The following is a 22,609-nucleotide window of genomic DNA, read 5'->3' as shown; positions in this document are numbered from 1 at the left end:
AGTATTAGTGTATCTCCACCATCTTCTGACGATATCTCAATGCAAGGCTTTCAGAATTTGGAGGACTTTTGTCTATTGTCTTCTTGGTTTCCTGTGTTGCTGTTGAGAAATTTGATTCTGTTTGGATTCCCTATCTTTCATCTCTGATCTTTTTTTTTTTTTTTTGCTGCGCCAGGTCTCAGTTGTGGGCACACGGACTCTTAGTTGCTGCATGTGGATCTTTTTTTTTTTTTTTTTTGTCGTACGCGGGCCTCTCACTGTTGTGGCCTCTCCCGTTGCGGAGCACAGGCTCCGGACGCGCAGGCTCAGCAGCCATGGCTCACGGACCCAGCCTCTCCGCGGCATGTGGGATCTTCCCGGACCGGGGCACGAACCCGTGTCCCCTGAATCGGCAGGCGGACTCTCAACCACTGCGCCACCAAGGAAGCCCAGGGGCCTGATACCTTTGGATGGCCATTATTGAGCCCACTAGCACTTGTGGTGTCTGAAGCTTTTCACTTCATCGGTCAGCTCCTCCTTCAAGAATCTCCTCATCTCCTTCTGCCTAGTTGCCATGTTCTTGGCACTGAGGGGGTGAAGGGGGCATACACCTTTAAGTAGGTAGACTTAAAGTATATATATATATATGTATATGCATGCTTATAGTAGAGAATTCACCCTTGCTGATGTCTGATGTCCCTAAGGCCGGCAAGACTTTAGTTCAACCTCTTCAGAGAGGGAACCCCAGCTCTGTGTGATGGTAGAGGAGGGACGGGGTGAGGGAATGGTCTAGTTACTTTTTAAAGAGATCTGTAACTCATTTTCCTCTCTGCTGTACCTCTACTTTCAGAGGCGCTGTCACCTTCCATTCCTGGGCCTTTCTGGGGCTCCTGATCAGGCAGAGTGAACCAGGCTACTTCTGGATGGCCCTAGATAATATCAACTTTCTAGTTTTCTATGTAAGAGACCACTTGTCTGTAAACTTACCAGTTTCCAAAATTTTGTCATTGATGTTGTCTTTGTCCTCGTGGATTTTTATGCAACTAAAAAGACTCTCGTGTGTGTGTGTGTGTGTGTGTGTGTGTGTGTGTGTATGTATTTTGGGAGGGAGCACAGGTTCAATTTCCCATTTTAAAAACTTATGTGTTGCTCTTACAGGAATTATGTAAAAGAGTATGGAGATTCCTCAAGAAATTAAAAATTGAACTAAAGATCTAGCAATCCCACTTCTGAGTATACATCCAAAAGAAATAAAATCAGTATCTTGAAGAGGTATCTGCACTCCCACGTTCATTGAAGCATTATTCACAATAGCCAAGATATGGAAACAACCTAAATATTGATTGATGGATAAATGGATAAAGAAAATGTGGCATGTATATAAACCATGGAATATTATTCAGCCATAAACAAGAAGGAAATTTGCCATTTGCAACAACATGGATGAACCTGGAGGACAGTACTCTAAGTGAAATAAGCCAGACACAGAAAGACAAACACTCATAAGTGGAACCATGGAAGTGGAGAGTAGAATGGTGGTTGCCAGGGGCTGAGGGGAGGGGAAGGGGAAGATGTTGGTCAAGGAGCACAAGGTCTCAGTTATGTGGGATGAATAACTTTTGGAGATCGAATGTGCAGACAGTGTTTTCCAAACTGATTTTTAGCTGTAGAAGGGGGTCTCACCACCACCATCACCTGCAGCACTTTTGTGCTGGTAATTATTTCCTTTTCTCCGTGATTCTGTCAATGTGGAGAATTTCACTGATCAGTTTTTCTAGTCTTAACTCACTGTTGCATTCCTGGAATAAATCTAACTTCAGTATTATGTGTGGCTCTCAGTGTGTGGTCCCCCAGCCTGCAGCATAAGCATTGCCTGGGATCTTGTTAGAAATGCAACTTTTCAGTGACCTCAGACCTTCTGAATCCTGAGCTCTCAGGGTGGGGTCCAGTGTTTACCTGTGTTTTACCAAAGCCTTTCCGGTGGTCCTGATGCTCTGTTGATGTACGCCAACCTGTGAGAGCCCCCGTTGGAGAGGTATGTTGATTCTTCTTACCCTTCCCCACGAGAGTGTGGGATCATTTGGCTCACGAGCTCTAGCTTAAGGCCGACGGTGAGACCTGGAGGAGGGCAGCAGAAGACTCACCACGTGTCTGTTTTAGAAGTAAATATTCCTTCCATGAAGGCCTCCGGGGGCATCCATTTGACCGGCAGCATCGCACAGCCTCCCTTTCGGTAGTAGCTCGCTCTGCAGGGAGAAGAGAAAAGCGGACTTGGTCCTGGAAATGGCTCTGAGCCAGGTACCTTGAGATAGTGGCAACAACAAGGTCTACCTGTTAATGGACTGAAATTAACAAGGGGCGCTTGTGGTTCAGGAGGGGAGCGGGGCACACAGATCACCTAGTTAGCAGCCTTAGTGTCACTTCATAGGAGACAAAACAGCTCACCGCAGGCGTGAAAGAAAGATCTATGCAATGACTAAAAAGACCCGCTGACAGATAGTTACATTTCCCCGATGGGTTTTGTTTATTATAACTCACAATGCATAACATTACTCCAACCTTATAAGTACTGTTCCTGATGATCCACGGTAATGCGAGACCCAAAATGGGAGAATTGAGGGCAGGGCTGGCGTCCTACTCTGGATCCTCCTCGGCACTCACACAGCATCTAATTCAATACAGGTGCTCGACATGGAACCCTCTAGGCAGCGGGCGGGAAGCTGCATGCCGTAGCAGAGCCCCCAGGAGAGCACCTGGCTTCCATGGTATGAGGTGACTCACTAGTTTTTGTCACTGATGTCATTAATGCAAATGACTGATAAAAACTAATAACTGCACACAAAAATAAACTCAAAATGGGTTAAAGACCTACATGTAAGGCCAGACACTATCAAACTCTTAGAGGAAAACATAGGCAGAACACTCTATGACATAAATCACAGCAAGGGGATTGCGAGAAGATGGCGGAAGAGTAAGACGCGGGGATCACCTTCCTCCTCACAGAGACATCAGAAATACATCTACACGTGGAACTTCTCCAATAGAACACCCACCGAACACTGGCAGAAGACCTCAGACCTCCCAAAAGGCAAGAAACTCCCCACGTACCTGGGTGGGGCAAAAGAAAAAAGGATAAACAGAGACAAAAGAATAGGGATGGGACCTGCACCAGTGGGAGGGAGCCGTAAAGGAGGAAAGGTTCCCACACACTAGAAGCCCCTTCGCGGGCAGAGACTGCGGGTGGCGGAGGGGAAGCTTCAGAGCCGCGGAGGAGAGCGCAGCAACCGGGTGCAGAGGGCAAAGCGGAGAGATTCCCGCACGGAGGATCGGTGCCGACCAGCACTCACCAGCCTGAGAGGCTTGTCTGCTCACCTGCCGGGGCGGGCGGGGCTGGGAACTGAGCCTCCGCGGATCCCAGGGAAAGGGCTGGAGTTGGCAGAGTGAAAACAGCCTGAAGGGGTTAGTGCACCACGGCTGGCCGGGAGGGAGTTCGGGAGAAGTCTGGAGCTGCCGAAGAGGCAAGAGACCTTTTCTTCCCTCTTTGCCTCCTGCTGCGCGAGGAGAGGGGTTTAAGCGCACCACTTAAAGGAGCTCCAGAAACGGGCACGGAGCTGCTGAAGAGACAAGAGACTTTTTCTTGACTCTTCGCTTCCTGGGGCGCGAGGAGAGGGGATTAAGAGCACCGCATAAAGGAGCTCCAGAAACGGGCGCGAGCTGCGGCTGTCGGCACGGACAACAGAGACGGGTGTGGGACGCTAGGGTTCCTACTGCCGCCACCAAGAGGCCTGTGTGCGAGCGCAAGTCACTCTCCACACCGCCCCTCCCGGGAGCCTGTGCAGCCCGTCACTGCCGGGGTCCCGGGATCCTGGGACTGCTTCCCCGGGAAAACGCGCGGCGCGCATCGGGCCGGTGCAGCGTCACGTCGGCCTCTGCCGCCGCGGACTCGCCCCACATCCGTGCCCCCTCTCCCCAGTGAGCCAGAGACCACGAGTCAGCTGCTCCCTTAACACTGCTCCTTTGACCCCGTCCTGTCTGAGCGAAGGGCAGACGCCCTCAGACGACCTGCGCGCAGAGGCGGGGCCAGGTCCAGGGCTGAGCCCCAGGAGCTGTGCGAACAAAGAGAGGGGGAGGTCCTTCCCAGCAGCCTCAGAAACAGTGGGTTAAAGCTCACAGTCAGCTTGAAGTGCCCTGCAGCTGTGGAAAACCTGAATAGACAGCGAAATATCCCAGGTTGAGGAAGTGGACTTTGGGAGCAAGATATACTATTATTTTCCCCTTTTTTCTTTTTGTGAGTGTGTATGTGGGTGCTGCTGTGTGAGATTTTGTCTGTGTAGCTTTGTTTTCACCATTTGTCCTGGGGTTAGACCGACCTTTTTTTTTTTTTTTTTCTTTAATAGAAATTTTTCTTCTTAATAACTATATTGTTATTTTAATAACTGTATTTTACCCTACTTTATTTTGTCTTCTCCCCTTTCTTTCTTCCTTTCTTCCCTCCTTTCTTTCCTATTTCCCTCCTTCCTTCCTTTATCCCCTCCTTCCTTCCTCCCTTCCTTTCTTCCTCCCTCCCTTCCTTTCTTCCTCCCTCCCTTCCTTTCTTCCTCCCTCCCTTCCTTTCTTCCTCCCTCCTTTTCCTTTCTTTATTCCCTCCTTCCTCCCTCCCTTCGTTTCTTCCTCCCTCCCTTCCTTTCTTTATTCCCTCCCTTCCTTTCTTTATTCCCTCCCTTCCTTTCTTTATTCCCTCCCTTCCTTTCTTTATTCCCTCCCTTCCTTTCTTTATTCCCTCCCTTCCTTTCTTTATTCCCTCCCTTCCTTTCTTTATTCCCTCCCTTCCTTTCTTTATTCCCTCCCTTCCTTTCTTTATTCCCTCCCTTCCTTTCTTTATTCCCTCCCTTCCTTTCTTTATTCCCTCCCTTCCTTCCTCCCTTCCTTTCTTCCTCCCTCCCTTCCTTTCTTTACTCCCTCCTTCCTTTCTTTACTCCCTCCTTCCTTCCTCCCTTCCTCCCTTCCTTTCTTCCTCCCTCCCTTCCTTTCTTTATTCCCTCCTTCCTCCCTCCCTTCCTTTCTTCCTCCCTCACTTCCTTTCTTTATTCCCTCCTTCCTCCCTCCCTTCCTTTCTTTATTCCCTCCTTCCTTCCTCCATTCCTTTCTTCCTCCCTCCCTTCCTTCCTCCCTTCCTTTCTTCCTCCCTCCCTTCCTTCCTCCCTTCCTTTCTTCCTCTCTCCCTTTCTTTCTTTATTCCCTCCTTCCTCCCTCCCTTCCTTTCTTTATTCCCTCCCTTCCTTTCTTTATTCCCTCCCTTCCTTCCTCCCTTCCTTTCTTCCTCCCTCCCTTCCTTTCTTTATTCCCTCCTTCCTTCCTCCATTCCTTTCTTCCTCCCTCCCTTCCTTCCTCCCTTCCTTTCTTCCTCTCTCCCTTTCTTTCTTTATTCCCTCCTTCCTCCCTCCCTTTCTTCCTCCCTCCCTTCCTTTCTTTATTCCCTCCTTCCTTCCTCCCTTCCTTTCCTCCTCCCTCCCTTCCTCCTTCCTTCCTTTCTTGCCTTTCTATTTTTTTTCTCCCTTTGATTTTGAGCCGTGTGGATTAAAGGCTCTTGGCACTCCAGCCAGGTGTCAAGGCTGTGTCTCTGAGGTGGGAGAACCAACCTCAGGACACTGGTCCACAAGAGACCTCTCAGCTCCACGTAATATCAAACGGCGAAAATCTCCCAGAGATCTCCATCTCAACACCAAGACCCAGCTTCACTCAAGGACCAGCAGCGAACAGTGCTGGACACCCTATACCCAACAAAGAGCAAGACAGGTCTACAGCCCCATCCATTAGCAGACAGGCTGCCTAAAATCATAATAAGGCTACCAACATCCCCATACACACCACCAGACGTGGACCTGCCCACCAGAAAGACTAGGTCCAGCCACATCCACCAGAACAGAGGCACTAGTCCCCCCAACCAGGAAACCTGCTCAACCCACTGAACCAACCTCAGCCACTGGGGACAGCCACCAAAAACAGATAGAACTACGAACCTGCAGCCTGAAAAAAGGAGACCCCAAACACGGTAAGATAAGCAAAATGAGAAGACAGAAAAACACACAGCAGATGAAGGAGCAAGATAAAAACACACCAGACCTAACAAATGAAGAGGTAATAGCCAGTCTACCTGAAAGAGAATTCAGAATAATGATAGTAAAGATGATTCAAAATCTTGGAAATAGAATAGACAAATTGCAAGAAACAGTTAACAAGGACCTAGAAGAAATAAAGAGGAAGCAAGTAACGATGAGCAACACAATAAATGAAATGAAAAATACTCTAGACGGGATCAGTAGCAGAATAACTGAGGCAGAAGGACGGATAAGTGACCTGGAAGATAAAATAGTGGAAATAACTACTGCAGAGCAGAAGAAAGAAAAAAGAATGAAAAGAACTGAGGACAGTCTCAGAGATCTCTGGGACAACATTAAACGCACCAACATTCGAATCATAGGGGTCCCAGAAGAAGAAGAGAAAAAGAAAGGGACTGAGAAAATATTTGAAGAGATTATAGTTGAAAACTTCCCTAATATAGGAAAGGAAATAGTCAATCAAGTCCAAGAAGCACAGAGAGTCCCCCATACAGGATAAACCCAAGGATAAACATGCCGAGACACATAATAATCAAACTGTCAAAAATTAAATACAAAGAAAACATATTAAAAGCAGCAAGGGAAAAACAACAAATAACACACAAGGGAATCCCCATAAGGCTAACATCTGATCTTTCAGCAGAAACTCTACAAGTCAGAAGGGAGTGGCAGGACATATTTAAAGTGATGAAGGAAAAAAAAAAACCTACAACCAAGATTACTCTACCCAGCAAGGATCTCATTCAGATTTGATGGAGAAATTAAAACCTTTACAGACAAGCAAAAGCTGAGAGAGTTCAGCACCACCAAACCAGCTTTACAGCAAATGCTAAAGGAACTCCTCTAAGCAAGAAACATAAGAGAAGGAAAAGACCTACAAGAACAACCCGAAACAATTAAGTAAATGGTAATAGGAACGCACATATCAATAATTACCTTAAATGTAAATGGATTAAATGCTCCCACCAAAAGACACAGACTGGCTGAATGGATACAAAAACAGGACCCATATATATGCTGTCTACAAGAGACCCACTTCAGACTAGGGACACTTACAGCCTGAAAGTGAGGGGATGGAAAAAGATATTCCATGCAAATGGAAATCAGAAGAAAGCTGGAGTAGCAATTCTCATATCAGACAAAATAGACTTTAAAACAAAAACTATTACAAGAGACAAAGAAGGACACTACATAATGATCAAGGGATCGATCCATGAAGAAGATATAACAACTGTAAATATTTATGCACCCAACATAGGCGCACCTCAATACATAAGGCAAATACTAACAGCCATAAAAGGGGAAATCGACAGTAACACAGTCATAGTAGGGGACTTTAACACCCCACTGTCACCAATGGACAGATCATCCAAAATGAAAATAAATAAGGAAACACAAGCTTTAAATGATACATTATACAAGATGGATTTACTTGATATTTATAGGACATTCCATCCAAAAACAACAGAATACACATTTTTCTCAAGTGCCCATGGAACATTCTCCAGGATAGATCATATCTTGGGTCACAAATCTAGCCTTGGCAAATTTAAGAAAATTGAAATCGTATCAAGTATCTTTTCTGACCACAACGCTATGAGACTAGATATCAATTACAGGAAAAGATCTGTAAAAAATACAAACACATGGAGGCTAAACAGTACACTACTTAATAACGAAGTGATCACTGAAGAAATCAAAGAGGAAATCAAAAAGTACTTAGAAACAAATGACAATGGAGACATGACGACCCCAAACCTATGGGATACAGCAAAAGCAGTTCTAAGAGGGAAGTTTATAGCAATACAATCATACCTTAAGAAACAGGAAGCATCTCGAATAAACAACCTAACTTTGCACCTAAAGCAATTAGAGAAGGAGGAACAAAAAAACCCCAAATTTAGCAGAAGGAAAGAAATCATAAAGATCAGATCAGAAATAAATGAAAAAGAAATGAAGGAAACAATAGCAAAGATCAATAAAACTAAAAGCTGGTTCTTTGAGAAGATAAATAAAATTGATAAACCATTAGCCAGACTCATCAAGAAAAAAAGGGAGAAGACTCAAATCAATAGAATTAGAAATGAAAACGGAGATGTAACAACTGACTCTGCAGAAATACAAAAGATTATTAGAGATTACTACAAGCAACTCTATGCCAATAAAATGGACAACCTGGAAGAAATGGACAAATTCTTAGAAATGCACAACCTGCCAAGACTGAACCAGGAAGAAATAGAAAATATGAACAGACCAATCACAAGCACTGAAATTGAAACTGTGATTCAAAATCTTCCAACAAACAAAAGCCCGGGACCAGATGGCTTCACAGGCGAATTCTATCAAACATTTAGAGAAGAGCTAACACCTATCCTCCTCAAACTCTTCCAACAGATAGCAGAGGGAGGAACACTCCCAAACTCATTCTATGAGGCCACCATCCCCCTGATACCAAAACCAGACAAAGACGTCACAAAGAAAGAAAACTACAGGCCAATATCACTGATGAACATAGATGCAAACATCCTCAACAAAATACTAGCAAACAGAATCCAACAGCACATTAAAAGGATCATACACCATGATCAAGTGGGGTTTATTCCAGGAATGCAAGGATTCTTCAATATACGCAAATCAATCAACGTGATACACCATATCAACAAACTGAAGGAGAAAAACCACATGATCATCTCAATAGATGCAGTGAAAGCTTTTGACAAAATTCAACACCCATTTATGACAAAAACCCTGCAGAAAGTAGGCATAGAGGGAACTTTCCTCAATATAATAAAGGCCATATATGACAAACCCACAGCCAGCATTGTTCTCAATGGTGAAAAACTGAAACCATTTCCACTAAGATCAGGAACAAGACCAGGTTGTCCACTCTCACCACTCTTATTCAACCTAGTTTTGGAAGTTCTAGCCACAGCAATCAGAGAAGAAAAAGAAATTAAAGGAATCCAAATAGGAAAAGAAGAAGTAAAGCTGTCACTGTTTGCAGATGACATGATACTATACATAGAGAATACTAAGGATGCTACCAGAAAACTACTAGAGCTAATCAATGAATTTGGTAAAGTAGCAGGATACAAAATTAATGCACAGAAATCTCTGGCATTCTTATACACTAATGATGAAAAATCTGAGAGTGAAATTAAGAAAACACTCCCATTTACCATTGCAACAAAAAGAATAAAATATCTAGGAATAAACCTACCTAAGGAGACAAAAGACTTGTATGCAGAAAACTATAAGACACTGATGAAAGAAACTAAAGATGATACAAATAGGTGGAGAAATATACCATGTTCATGGATTGGAAGAATCAACATTGTGAAAATGACTCTGTTACCCAAAGCAATCTACCGATTCAATGCAATCCCTATCAAATTACCACTGGCATTTTTTACAGAACTAGAACAAAGAATTTCACAATTTGTATGGAAACACAAAAGACCCCGAATAGCCAAAGCAATCTTGAGAACGAAAAATGGAGCTGGAGGCATCAGGCTCCCTGACTTCAGACTATACTACAAGGCCACAGTAACCAAGACAGTATGGTACTGGCACAAAAACAGAAATATAGATCAATGGAACAGGATAGAGAGCCCAGAGATAAACCCACACACATATGGTCACCTTGTCTTTGATAAAGGAGGGAAGGAAACACAGTGGAGAAAAGACAGCCTCTTCAATAAGTGGTGCTGGGAAAACTGGACAGCTACCTGTAGAAGTATGAAATTAGAACACTCCCTAACACCATACACAAAAATAAACTCAAAATGGGTTAAAGACCTAAATGTAAGGCCAGACACTATCAAACTCCTAGAGGAAAACATAGGCAGAACACTATACGACATCAATCACAGCAAGATCCTTTTTGACCCATCTCCTAGAGAAATGGAAATAAAAACAAAAATACACAAATGGGACCTAATGAAACTTAAAAGCTTTTGCACAGCAAAGGATACCATAAACAAGACCAAAAGACAACCCTCAGAATGGGAGAAAATACTTGCAAATGAAGCAACTGACAAAGGATTAATCTCCAAAATTTGTAAGCAACTCATGCAGCTCAATAACAAAAAAACAAACAACCCAATCCAAAAATGGGCAGAAGAACCAAATAGACATTTCTCCAAAGAAGATATACAGATAGCCAACAAACACATGAAAGAATGCTCAACATCATTAATCGTTAGAGAAATGCAAATCAAAACTACAATGAGATATCATCTCACACCGGCCAGACTGGCCATCATCAAAAACTCTAGAAACAATAAACGCTGGAGAGGGTGTGGAGAAAAGGGAACACTCTTGCACTGCTGGTGGGAATGTAAAATGATACAGCCACTATGGAGAACAGTATGGAGGTTCCTTAAAAAACTACAAATAGAACTACCACATGACCCAGCAATCCCACTACTGGGCATATACCCTGAGAAAACCATAATTCAAAAAGAGTCATGTACCAAAATGTTTATTGCAGCTCTATTTACGATAGCCAGGACATGGAAGCAACCTAAGTGTCCATCAACAGATGAATGGATAAGGAAGATGTGGCACCTATATACAATGGACTATTACTCAGCCATAAAAAGAAATGAAACTGAGTTATTTGTAATGAGGTGGATAGACCTGGAATCTGTCATACAGAGTGAAGTAAGTCACAAGGATAAAAACAAATACTGTATGCTAACACATATATATGGAATCTAAAAAAAAAAATGTCATGAAGAGATTAGTGGTAGGATGGGAATAAAACACAGACCTACTAGAGCATGGACTTGAGGATATGGGGAGGGGGAAGGGTAAGCTGTGACGATGTGAGAGAGTGGCACGGACATATACACACTACCAAATGTAAATTAGATAGCTAGTGGGAAGCTGCCACATAGCACAGGGAGTTCACCTCTGTGCTTTGTGACCACCTAGAGGGGTGGGATAGGGAGGGTGGGAGGGAGGGTGACACAAGAGGGAAGAGTTATGGGAACATATGTATATGTATAACTGATTCACTTTGTTGTAAAGGAGAAACTAACACACTATTGTAAAACAGTTACACTCAAATAAAGATGTTAAAAAAAAAAACAACACTACAATGAGATATCATCTCACACCGGTCAGATTGGCCATCATCAAAAAATCTACAAACAATAAATGCCGGAGAGGGTGTGGAGAAAAGGGAACCCTCTTGTACTGCTGGTGGGAATGTAAATTGATACAGCCACTATGCAGAACAGTATGGAGGTTCCTTAAAAAACTAAAAATAGAACTACCGGGGTAGCGAGAAGATGGCGGAAGAGTAAGACGCGGGGATCACCTTCCTCCTCACAGAGACATCAGAAATACATCTACATGTGGAACTTCTCCTACAGAACACCCACCGAACGCTGGCAGAAGACCTCAGACCTCCCAAAAGGCAAGAAACTCCCCACGTACCTGGGTAGGGCAAAAGAAAATAGAATAAACAGAGACAATAGGGACGGGGCCTGCACCAGTGGGAGGGAGCCGTGAAGGAGGAAAGGTTCCCACACACTAGAAGCCCCTTCGCGGGCGGAGACTGCGGGTGACAGAGGGGGAAGCTTCGGAGCCGCGGAGGAGAGCGCAGTAACAGGGGTGCGGAGGGCAAAGCGGAGAGATTCCCGCAGAGGATCGGTGCCGACCAGCACTCACCAGCCCGAGAGGCTTGTCTGCTCACCCACCGGGGCGGGCGGGGCTGGGAACTGAGCCTCGGGCGGATCCCAGGGAAAGGTCTGGAGCTGGCAGAGTGAAAACAGCCTGAAGGGGTTAGTGCACCACGGCTGGCCGGGAGGGAGTTCGGGAGAAGTCTGGAGCTGCGGAAGAGGCAAGAGACCTTTTCTTCCCTCTTTGCCTCCTGCTGCGCGAGGAGAGGGGTTTAAGCGCGCCGCTTAAAGGAGCTCCAGAAACGGGCGCGGAGCTGCCGAAGAGACAAGAGACTTTTTCTTGCCTCTTCGCTTCCTGGGGCGTGAGGAAAGGGGATTAAGGGCACCGCATAAAGGAGCTCCAGAAACGGGCGCGAGCTGCGGCTGTCGGCACGGACAACAGAGACGGGTGTGGGACGCTAGGGTTGCTACTGCCGCCACCAAGAGGCCTGCGTGCGAGCACAGGTCACTCTCCACACCGCCCCTTCCGGGAGCCTGTGCAGCCCGCCACTGCTGGGGTCCCGGAATCCAGGGACAGCTTCCCCGGGAGAACGCGCGGCGCGCCTCGGGCCGGTGCAACGTCACGCACGGCGTGCCTCGGACCGGTGCAGCGTCACACCGGCCTCTGACGTCGCAGGCTTGCCCCGCATCCGTGCCCCTCCCTCCCCCTGGCCTGAGTGAGCCAGAGACCACGAATCAGCTGCTCCTTTAACCCCGTCCTGTCTGAGCGAAGGGCAGACACCCTCCGACGACCTACGCGCAGAGGCGGGGCCAAGGCCAAAGCTGAACCCCAGGAGCTGTGCGAACAAAGAGAGGGGGAGGTCTCTCCCAGCAGCCTCAGAAGCAGCGGATTAAAGCTCCACAGTCAACTTGAAGTGCCCTGCAGCTGTGGAAAACCTGAACAGACAGCGAAATATCCCAAGTTGAGGAGGTGGACTTTGCGAGCAAGATATACTATTATGTTCCCTTTTCTTTTTTTGTGAGTGTGTATGTGAGTGCTGCTGTGTGAGATTTTGTCTGTATAGCTTTATTTTCACCATTTGTCCTAGGGTTAGACCGACCCGTTTTTTTTTGTTTGTTTGGTTGGTTGGTTATTTTTCTTTAATAGAAATTTTTCTTCTTAATAATTATTTTAATAACTGTATTTTACCCTACTTTATTTTGTCTTCTCCCCTTTCTTCCCTCCTTTCTTTCCTATTTCCCTCCCTCCTTCCTCCCTCCCTTCCTCCTTTCTTGACTTTCTATTTTTTTCTCCCTTTTGTTTTGAGCCGTGTGGATTAAAGGCTCTTGGCACTCCAGCCAGGTGTCAAGGCTGTGTCTCTGAGGTGGGAGAACTAACCTCAGGACACTGGTCCACAAGAGACCTCTCAGGTCCACGTAATATCAAACGGCGAAAATCTCCCAGAGATCTCCATCTCAACACCAAGACCCAGATTCACTCAAGGACCAGCAACGAACAGTGCTGGACACCCTATACCCAACAAAGAGCGAGACAGGTCTACAGCCCCATCCATGAGCAGACAGGCTGCCTAGAGTCACAGTAAGGCTACCGACATCCCCATACACGCCCCCAGACGTGGACCTGCCCACCAGGGAGACGGGATCCAGCCTCATCCACCAGAACAGGGGCACTGGTCCCCCCAACCAGCAAACCTGCTCAACCCACTGAACCAACCTCAGCCACTGGGGACAGCCACCAAAAGTAGATAGAACTACGAACCTGCAGCCTGCAAAAGGGAGACCCCTAACACAGTAAGATAAGCACAATGAGAAGACAGAAAAACACACAGCAGATGAAGGAACAAGATAAAAATGCACCAGGCCTAACAAGTGAAGAGGTAATAGCCAATCTACCCGAAAGAGAATTTAGAATAATGATGGTGAAGATGATGCAAAATCTTGGAAATAGAATAGACAAATTGCAAGAAACAGTTAACAAGGACCTAGAAGAAATAAAGAGGAAGCCAAGTAACGATGAGCAACACAATAAATGAAATGAAAAATACTCTAGATGGGATCAATAACAGAATAACTGAGGCAGAAGGACGGATACATGACCTGGAAGATAAAATAGTGGAAATAACTACTGCAGAGCAGAAGAAAGAAAAAAGAATGAAAAGAACTGAGGACAGTCTCAGAGATCTCTGGGACAACATTAAACGCACCAACATTCGAATCATAGGGGTCCCAGAAGAAGAAGAGAAAAAGAAAGGGAATGAGAAAATATTTGAAGAGATTATAGTTGAAAACTTCCCTAATATAGGAAAGGAAATAGTCAACCAAGTCCAGGAAGCACAGAGAGTCCCATACAGGATAAACCCAAGGATAAACACGCCGAGACACATAGTAATCAAACTGTCAAAAATTAAATACAAAGAAAACATATTAAAAGCAGCAAGGGAAAAACAACAAATAACACACAAGGGAATCCCCATAAGGCTAACATCTGATCTTTCAGCAGAAACTCTACAAGCCAGAAGGGAGTGGCAGGACATATTTAAAGTGATGAAGGAAAAAAACCTACAACCGAGAGACGGCTTAAAGATGGCGGAAGAGTAAGACGCGGAGATCTCCTTCCTCCTCACAGAGACATCAGAAATACATCTACACGTGGAACTTCTCCTATAGAACACCCACCGAACGCTGGCAGAAGACCTCAGACCTCCAAAAAGGCAAGAAACTCCCCACATATCTGGGTAGGGCAAAAGAAAAAAGAATAAACAGGGACAAAAGAATAGGGACGGGACCTACGCCAGTGGGAGGGAGCCGTGAAGGAGGAAAGACTCCCACACACTAGAGGCCCCTTCGCGGGCGGAGACTGCGGGCGCCGGAGGGGGAAGCTCCGGAGCCGCGGAGGACAGCTCAACCACAGGGGTGCGGAGGGCAAAGCGGAGAGATTCCCGCAGAGGATCGGTGCCGACCGGCACTCACCAGCCCGAGAGGCTTGTCTGCTCGCCTGCCGGGGTGGGCGGGGCCGGGATCTGAGGCTCGGGCTTCAGTCGGATCCCAGGGAAAGGTCTGGAGTTGGCAGAGTGAAGACAGCTTGAAGGGGGCTAGTACGCCACGGCTGGCCGGGAGGGAGTTCGGGAGAAGTCTGGAACTGCCGAAGAGGCAAGAGACCTTTTCCTCCCTCTTTGCTGCCTGGGCGCAAGGAGAGGGGATTAAGTGCGCCACTTGAAGGAGCCCCAGGGGCGGGCGCGGAGCTGCTGAAGAGACAAGAGACTTTTTCTTGCCTCTTTGCTTCCTCGGGTGTGAGGTGAGGGGATTAAGAGCACCGTGTAGAGGAACTCCAGAAACGGGCGCGAGCCGCGTCTGTCGGCACGGACAGTAGAGACAGGTGTCGGACGCTAAGGTTGCTGCTGCCACCACCAAGAGGCCTGTGTGCGAGCGCAGGTCACTCTCCACACCGGCCCTCCTGGGAGCCCGTGCGGCCCGCCACTGCCGGGGTCCCGGGATCCAGGGACAGCTTCCCTGGGAGAACGCACGGCGGGACATATTTAAAGTGATGAAGGAAAAAAACCTACAACCAAGATTACTCTACCCAGCAAGGATCTCATTCAGATTTGATGGAGAAATTAAAACCTTTACAGACAAGCAAAAGCTGAGAGAGTTCAGCACCACCAAACCAGCTCTACAACAAATCCTAAAGGAACTTCTCTAGGCAAGAAACACAAGAGAAGGAAAAGACCTACAAGAACAACCCAAAACAATTAAGTAAATGGTAATAGGAACATACATATCGATAATTACCTTAAATGTAAATGGATTAAATGCTCCCACCAAAAGACACAGACTGGCTGAATGGATACAAAAACAAGACCCATATATATGCTGTCTACAAGAGACCCACTTCAGACCTAGGGACACATACAGACTGAAAGTAAGGGGATGGAAAAAGATATTCCATGAAAATGGAAATCAGAAGAAAGCTGGAGTAGCAATTCTCATATCAGACAAAATAGACTTTAAAATAAAGACTATTACAAGAGACAAAGAAGGACACTACATAATGATCAAGGGATCGATCCATGAAGAAGATATAACAATTGTAAATATTTATGCACCCAACATAGGAGCACCTCAATACATAAGGCAAATACTAACAGCCTTAAAAGGGGAAATCGACAGTAACACAATTATAATGGGGGACTTTAACACCCCACTTTCACCAATGGACAGATCATCCAAAATGAAAATAAATAAGGAAACACAAGCTTTAAATGATACATTATACAAGATGGACTTAATTGATATTTATAGGACATTCCATCCAAAAACAACAGAATACACATTTTTCTCAAGTGCTCATGGAACATTCTCCAGGATAGATCATATCTTGGGTCACAAATCTAGCCTTGGCAAATTTAAGAAAATTGAAATCGTATCAAGTATCTTTTCTGACCACAACGCTATGAGACTAGATATCAATTATAGGAAAAGATCTGTAAAAAATACAAACACATGGAGGCTAAACAATACACTACTTAATAACGAAGTGATCACTGAAGAAATCAAAGAGGAAATCAAAAAATACTTAGAAACAAATGACAATGGAGACACAACGACCCAAAACCTATGGGATACAGCAAAAGCATTTCTAAGAGGCAAGTTTATAGCAATACAATCATACCTTAAGAAACAGGAAACATCTCGAATAAACAACCTAACTTTGCACTTAAAGCAATTAGAGAAAGAAGAACAAAAAACCCCCAAATTTAGCAGAAGGAAAGAAATCATAAAGATCAGATCAGAAATAAATGAAAAAGAAGTGAAGGAAACAATAGCAAAGATCAATAAAACTAAAAGCTGGTTCTTTGAGAAGATAAATAAAATTGATAAACCATTAGCCAGACTCATCAAGAATAAAAGGGAGAAGACTCAAATCAATATAATTAGAAATGAAAAAGGAGATGTAAAACTGACACTGCAGAAATACAAAAGATTATTAGAGATTACTACAAGCAACTGTATGCCAATAAAATGGACAACCTGGAAGAAATGGACAAATTCTTAGAAATGCACAACCTGCCGAGACTGAACCAGGAAGAAATAGAAAATTTGAACAGACCAATCACAAGCACTGAAATTGAAACTGTGATTAAAAATCTTCCAGCAAACAAAAGCCCAGGACCAGATGGCTTCACAGGCGAATTCTATCAAACATTTAGAGAAGAGCTAACACCTATCCTTCTCAAACTCTTCCAACAGATAACAGAGGGAGGAACACTCCCAAACTCATTCTATGAGGCCAACATCACCCTGATACCAAAACCAGACAAAGACGTCACAAAGAAAGAAAACTACAGGCCAATATCACTGATGAACATAGATGCAAAAATCCTCAACAAAATATTAGCAAACAGAATCCAACAGCATATTAAAAGGATCATACACCATGATCAAGTGGGGTTTATCCCAGGAATGCAAGGATTCTTCAATATACGCAAATCAATCAACGTGATACACCATATCAACAAACTGAAGGAGAAAAACCATATGATCATCGCAATAGATGCAGAGAAAGCTTTTGACAAAATTCAACACTCATTTATGATAAAAACCTTGCAGAAAGTAGGCATACAGGGAACTTTCCTCAACATAATAAAGGCCATATATGACAAACCCACAGCTAGCATCGTTCTCAATGGTGAAAAACTGCAACCATTTCCACTAAGATCAGGAACAAGACAAGGTTGTCCACTCTCACCACTCTTATTCAACATAGTTTTGGAAGTTCTAGCCACAGCAATCAGAGAAGAAAAAGAAATAAAAGGAATCCAAATAGGAAAAGAAGAAGTAAAGCTGTCACTATTTGCAGATGACATGATACTATACATAGAGAATCCTAAGGATGCTACCAGAAAACTACTAGAGCTAATCAATGAATTTGGTAAAGTAGCAGGATACAAAATTAATGCACAGAAATCTCTGGCATTCTTATACACTAATGATGAAAAATCTGAGAGTGAAATTAAGAAAACACTCCCATTTACCATTGCAACAAAAAGAATAAAATATCTAGGAATAAACCTACCTAAGGAGACAAAAGACTTGTATGCAGAAAACTATAAGACACTGATGAAAGAAATTAAAGATGATACAAATAGGTGGAGAAATATACCATGTTCTTGGATTGGAAGAATCAACATTGTGAAAATGACTATACTACCCAAAGCAATCTACCGATTCAATGCAATCCCTATCAAAATTACCACTGGCATTTTTTACAGAACTAGAACAAAGAATTTCACAATTTGTATGGAAACACAAAGGACCCCGAATAGCCAAAGCAATCTTGAGAACGAGAAATGGAGCTGGAGGAATTAGGCTCCCTGACTTCAGACTCTACTACAAGGCTACAGTAATCAAGACAATATGGTACTGGCACAAAAACAGAAATATAGATCAATGGAACAGGATAGAGAGCCCAGAGATAAACCCACACACATATGGTCACCTTATCTTTGATAAAGGAGGGAAGGATATACAGTGGAGAAAAGACAGCCTCTTCAATAAGTGGTGCTGGGAAAACTGGACAGCTACCTGTAGAAGTATGAAATTAGAACACTCCCTAACACCACACACAAAAATAAACTCAAAATGGGTTAAAGACCTAAATGTAAGGCCAGACACTATCAAACTCTTAGAGGAAAACATAGGCAGAACACTATACGACATCAATCACAGCAAGATCCTTTTTGACCCATCTCCTAGAGAAATGGAAATAAAAACAAAAATACACAAATGGGACCTAATGAAACTTAAAAGCTTTTGCACAGCAAAGGATACCATAAACAAGACCAAAAGACAACCCTCAGAATGGGAGAAAATACTTGCAAATGAAGCAACTGACAAAGGATTAATTTCCAAAATTTATAAGCAACTCATGCAGCTCAATAACAAAAAAACAAACAACCCAATCCAAAAATGGGCAGAAGAACTAAATAGACATTTCTCCAAAGAAGATATACAGATTGCTAACAAACACATGAAAGAATGCTCAACATCATTAATCATTAGAGAAATGCAAATCAAAACTACAATGAGATATCATCTCACACCGGTCAGATTGGCCATCATCAAAAACTCTAGAAACAATAAATGCTGGAGAGGGTGTGGAGAAAAGGGAACCCTCTTGCACTGCTGGTGGGAATGTAAATTGATACAGCCGCTATGGAGAACAGTATGGAGGTTCCTTAAAAAACTACAAATAGAACTACCATACGACCCAGCAATCCCACTACTGGGCATATACCCTGAGAAAACCATAATTCAGAAAGACTCATGTACCAAAATGTTCATTGCAGCTCTATTTACAATAGCCAGGACATGGAAGCAACCTAAGTGTCCATCAACAGATGAATGGATAAAAAAGATGTGGCACATATATACAATGGAATATTACTCAGCCATAAAAAGAAATGAAACTGAGTTATTTATAATGAGGTGGATGGACCTGGAGTCTGTCATACAGAGTGAAGTAAGTCAGAAGGAGGAAAACAAATACCGTATGCTAACACATATATATGGACTCTAAGGGAAAAAAATTTCATGAAGAGATTAGTGGTAGGACGGGAATAAAACACAGACTTACTCGAGCATGGACTTGAGGATATGGGGAGGGGGAAGGGTGGGCTGAGACGAAGTGAGAGAGTGGCAGGGACATATACACACTATCAAATGTAAATTAGATAGCTAGTGGGAAGCTGCTGCATAGCACAGGGAGATCACCTCTGTGCTTTGTGACCACCTAGAGGGGTGGGATAGGGAGGGTGGGAGAGAGGGTGATGCAAGAGGGAAGAGATATGGGAACATATGTATATGTATAACTGATTCACTTTGTTGCAAAGGAAAAACTAACACACTATTGTAAAACAGTTATACTCCAATAAAGATGTTTTAAAAAAAAACGAAAAAAAACTAATTGAATTCATACCACTGTGCTCCCATGCCTGGTGTGTTATGGGAGGTAGCTCCCCACCAGCTGCCTAGATAAATTAATTACTCCAATAAACATGAACTGAGTACTTAGTATGTATCAGGTGTTCTGCCACGTGCTGAGGACATAAATAAGTCAAAGTCTCTCTCTTCCAAGGTATGGTTTAGTGGAAGAAACAGACAGAATCAACCGCAGTAAGAACAACACATGTGATGATGTAGGTATGTATGAAGCTCGGTGACCAATGAAGAATGCATTTGTTCTACCCAAAGTGAGGGTAGAGTATAGGAGAAGTTTCTTGGGGGCGCTGTTGGAGCTGGAATGGCAAAGCAGCTCTCGAGGAAGACCATTCCTGACATGTGGCGTGGCGGGGTGCCTGTGGGAAGCTGGAGCTGTAGGGAAGTTGGGTGGTGAAGCATAGAGCTGGGGAACTGTCGGTGCTGAGGATGGAGAGGAAGGTCCAGATCATGTGACTCATTAAGTCTCACTGCAACGTTTGTGTCTTAGAGCACAGGCTCTCCCGGGGTGCTCTGAGACAGGAGGGGAAGGAACGCTGAGACTCTGGGTGATAGAAGAGGGTGAAGTGCAGCGTTACCAGGGTATGTGGTGGATACCAGTGGTAGATGACCGTAGCTGAAAACATTGCAAACTCCTAATTTCCCATGTACTGCTATCCTGTGGTAACAGGATGCCATTGGCATTCTTACCCCACGGAGATTGTTTACCAGTTCCGTGGGAGGCCTTCAAGGTCTCCCTTATTCTCCAAAGACTGAAAGGTCTACATGACCATCCCTCCTCACTCTACCTCCGGATTAGGGAAGGTGTAATTAGTAACCATGCAAGGGAGTGACTTGCTCAGCTAATGGAGTGAGTCACTGTTGTAAATAATTAGACAAAGAAGAAACGGTAATTCCCTGGCAGTTCAGTGGTTAGGGCTCTGTGCTTCCACTGCAGGGCAGGGGGCACGGGTTCAATCCCTGGCTGGGGAACTAAGATCCCCCATGCAGTGCGGCACGGACCAAAAAAAAAAAAAAAAAAAAAAAAAAAAAAAAGAAGAAGAAAACTAGGGGTTGGGAAGAGAAGAGTGGGATAAAGTATAATAGAGTTTTCCTTTTTTTAAATTAAAATTTACTTTATTTTTTAATGTAGCCTTAAGAATATGACAGGGAAAAAGAAATGAATCTGGGCTAAGTACCTATGGGCTTTGAACTACACTCCTGTGTCTCCTGGTGTGAGAAAAGAAGAGCAATGAGCTGGGCCCAGTTTCCTGTCAGTTGTAAGGTGCTCTTGCCTGGGGTGACGGAAACTAAGCCTGTTTAGAATTCCTGAGTATTGAGGAAAGGGGTTAAGTCAGTTAAAGTTTACTCAGAAACTTTTTCCATATCAAGTATCCAGGTTATTCTGTGTCTCAGAACATGCTAGGACTATAGAGTTGGAACCAGAAAGACAATCTAATTAACAGCTTAGTGTCAATTATTGCAGGCAGTGTAATCTTTGAATTAGCCCTTCAGGAATGAGCAATGATTAAGGCTTCCCATGTCCTGAAAAGGAACTTAATGACATTTTAGGTGGCAAGTTGACAAGGCACCAGAGATGCTTTAGGGCACAAGCAGCCCTGTCACACTCTCTTGAGGGGGTTCAGCTGAGGAGGTGAGCTCTGATGGGTGATGGCAGTCTTTACTCACCGGTAGATGTCTCGAGCCATTCCGAAGTCTCCAATCTTGGCCACTCTTCCAGGGCCTGGACAGGTCAAGAGGCAGTTCCTGGCAGCAATGTCGCTGGGAAGAAAAAAAATGAGAAAATGCATTTCCTAATTTTATTCTTGAAAAGATAAATGTATAATATTCAGCACAAGGATTTTCACCTCCAATCTGAAGGTTCAGATAGTTCTCTTTTCTTCCCTATAGTTCCTTTCGACATTATACTTCAGTATGAAAGAAATAGCTAAGCAATTCTAGGTCTCAGAACTAACAGGGAAATGGAAAAGGATTTGGGGAGACGATTGAAATGGAAAAGGATTTGGGGAGACGATTGAAATGTTTAATGGGATAATAATAATGAAAATAACTATAAGAGGAACTAGAAAATTGATTGGCCTTTTACTGTGTACTTAAGCATTGTTCTATGTTGCCGCCAGCCGCGGCGGGTCCTCAAAGTGTAGCAACAATCGACGAGAGGGGGTAGGGAACTGAATGCACCAAGGTATGGGATCAGAAGGGCACAAGCAACTGATGGTTGCAAGGCAAGTTTAATCACAAAGCATAGCCGTATATATACCCCTAAAGCAGGGAATTTGCTTAGTCACGCCTTATGGGCATCAGCTGGTTGATTGGCTTCTCGGCTTCTCTCTCAAAGGCACCAATTTCCCCTCCAGGGTTGCTTTTCCTAGCTTTAGGGAACAACCAGGGACTCCCAGTAACTGAGCAGGTTCCTGGAGCGATTTGGCCAAAGGCCATCTCCTTTTTTACGTTCATACCATAAAGTCCAGGATGCATACCAAGGAGAGTACAATCGGGCCCTGAAGGGTCTTAATGGCGCCTTCCTCAGAGGGCAATGCTCGCCACATTTCCCCCTCTTTTATTTTTTAAAGCTTGATAATGCAATTTCAACCCATACACCTCCTGACGAAGAGCAGCGAGACGGCCAACAATAAAGCATAATAAACAAGGTAAGGCAATTAACATCAACAATACACCTGACCCCACGGTAATCAATCCTGTGAGTCCATTTTGAAACCAAATGCATTGGGTTTAACCACTGAAGCTGATCCAAGAGTCCTTGAATTAATTGTTGGGGCCCATCTTCTTGTAGATGAGCTTCTTGAATTGCTTGTATTTCCGCATTAAGTTTTTGTATGTTCAAACTAATGTGTCCATCAGTCCATACACTTAAAAAGTGTATTT

General features: G+C 44.2%; 1 protein-coding gene across 1 annotated transcript in view; it reads right to left on the bottom strand.

Moving 5' to 3' along the window:
- The window catches only part of ALK (ALK receptor tyrosine kinase), a 202,644-nt gene that overhangs the window by 8,096 nt on the left and 171,939 nt on the right, over positions 1 to 22,609 (bottom strand). The window contains exons 21-22 of the mRNA XM_059078666.2: positions 21,392 to 21,484; positions 2,124 to 2,225 (exon numbers count right to left, since the gene is read on the bottom strand). Coding sequence (XP_058934649.2) covers positions 2,124 to 2,225; positions 21,392 to 21,484 — 195 coding nt within the window. The remainder of the gene's footprint in view (positions 1 to 2,123; positions 2,226 to 21,391; positions 21,485 to 22,609) is intronic.

This window comes from Kogia breviceps, chromosome 11 (assembly GCF_026419965.1).
Source record: "Kogia breviceps isolate mKogBre1 chromosome 11, mKogBre1 haplotype 1, whole genome shotgun sequence".
In the NCBI taxonomy this organism is placed as follows: Eukaryota; Metazoa; Chordata; class Mammalia; order Artiodactyla; family Physeteridae; genus Kogia; species Kogia breviceps.
The sequence above is the reverse complement of the archived record's forward strand: the minus strand, read 5'-3'. Positions and strand labels throughout refer to the sequence as shown.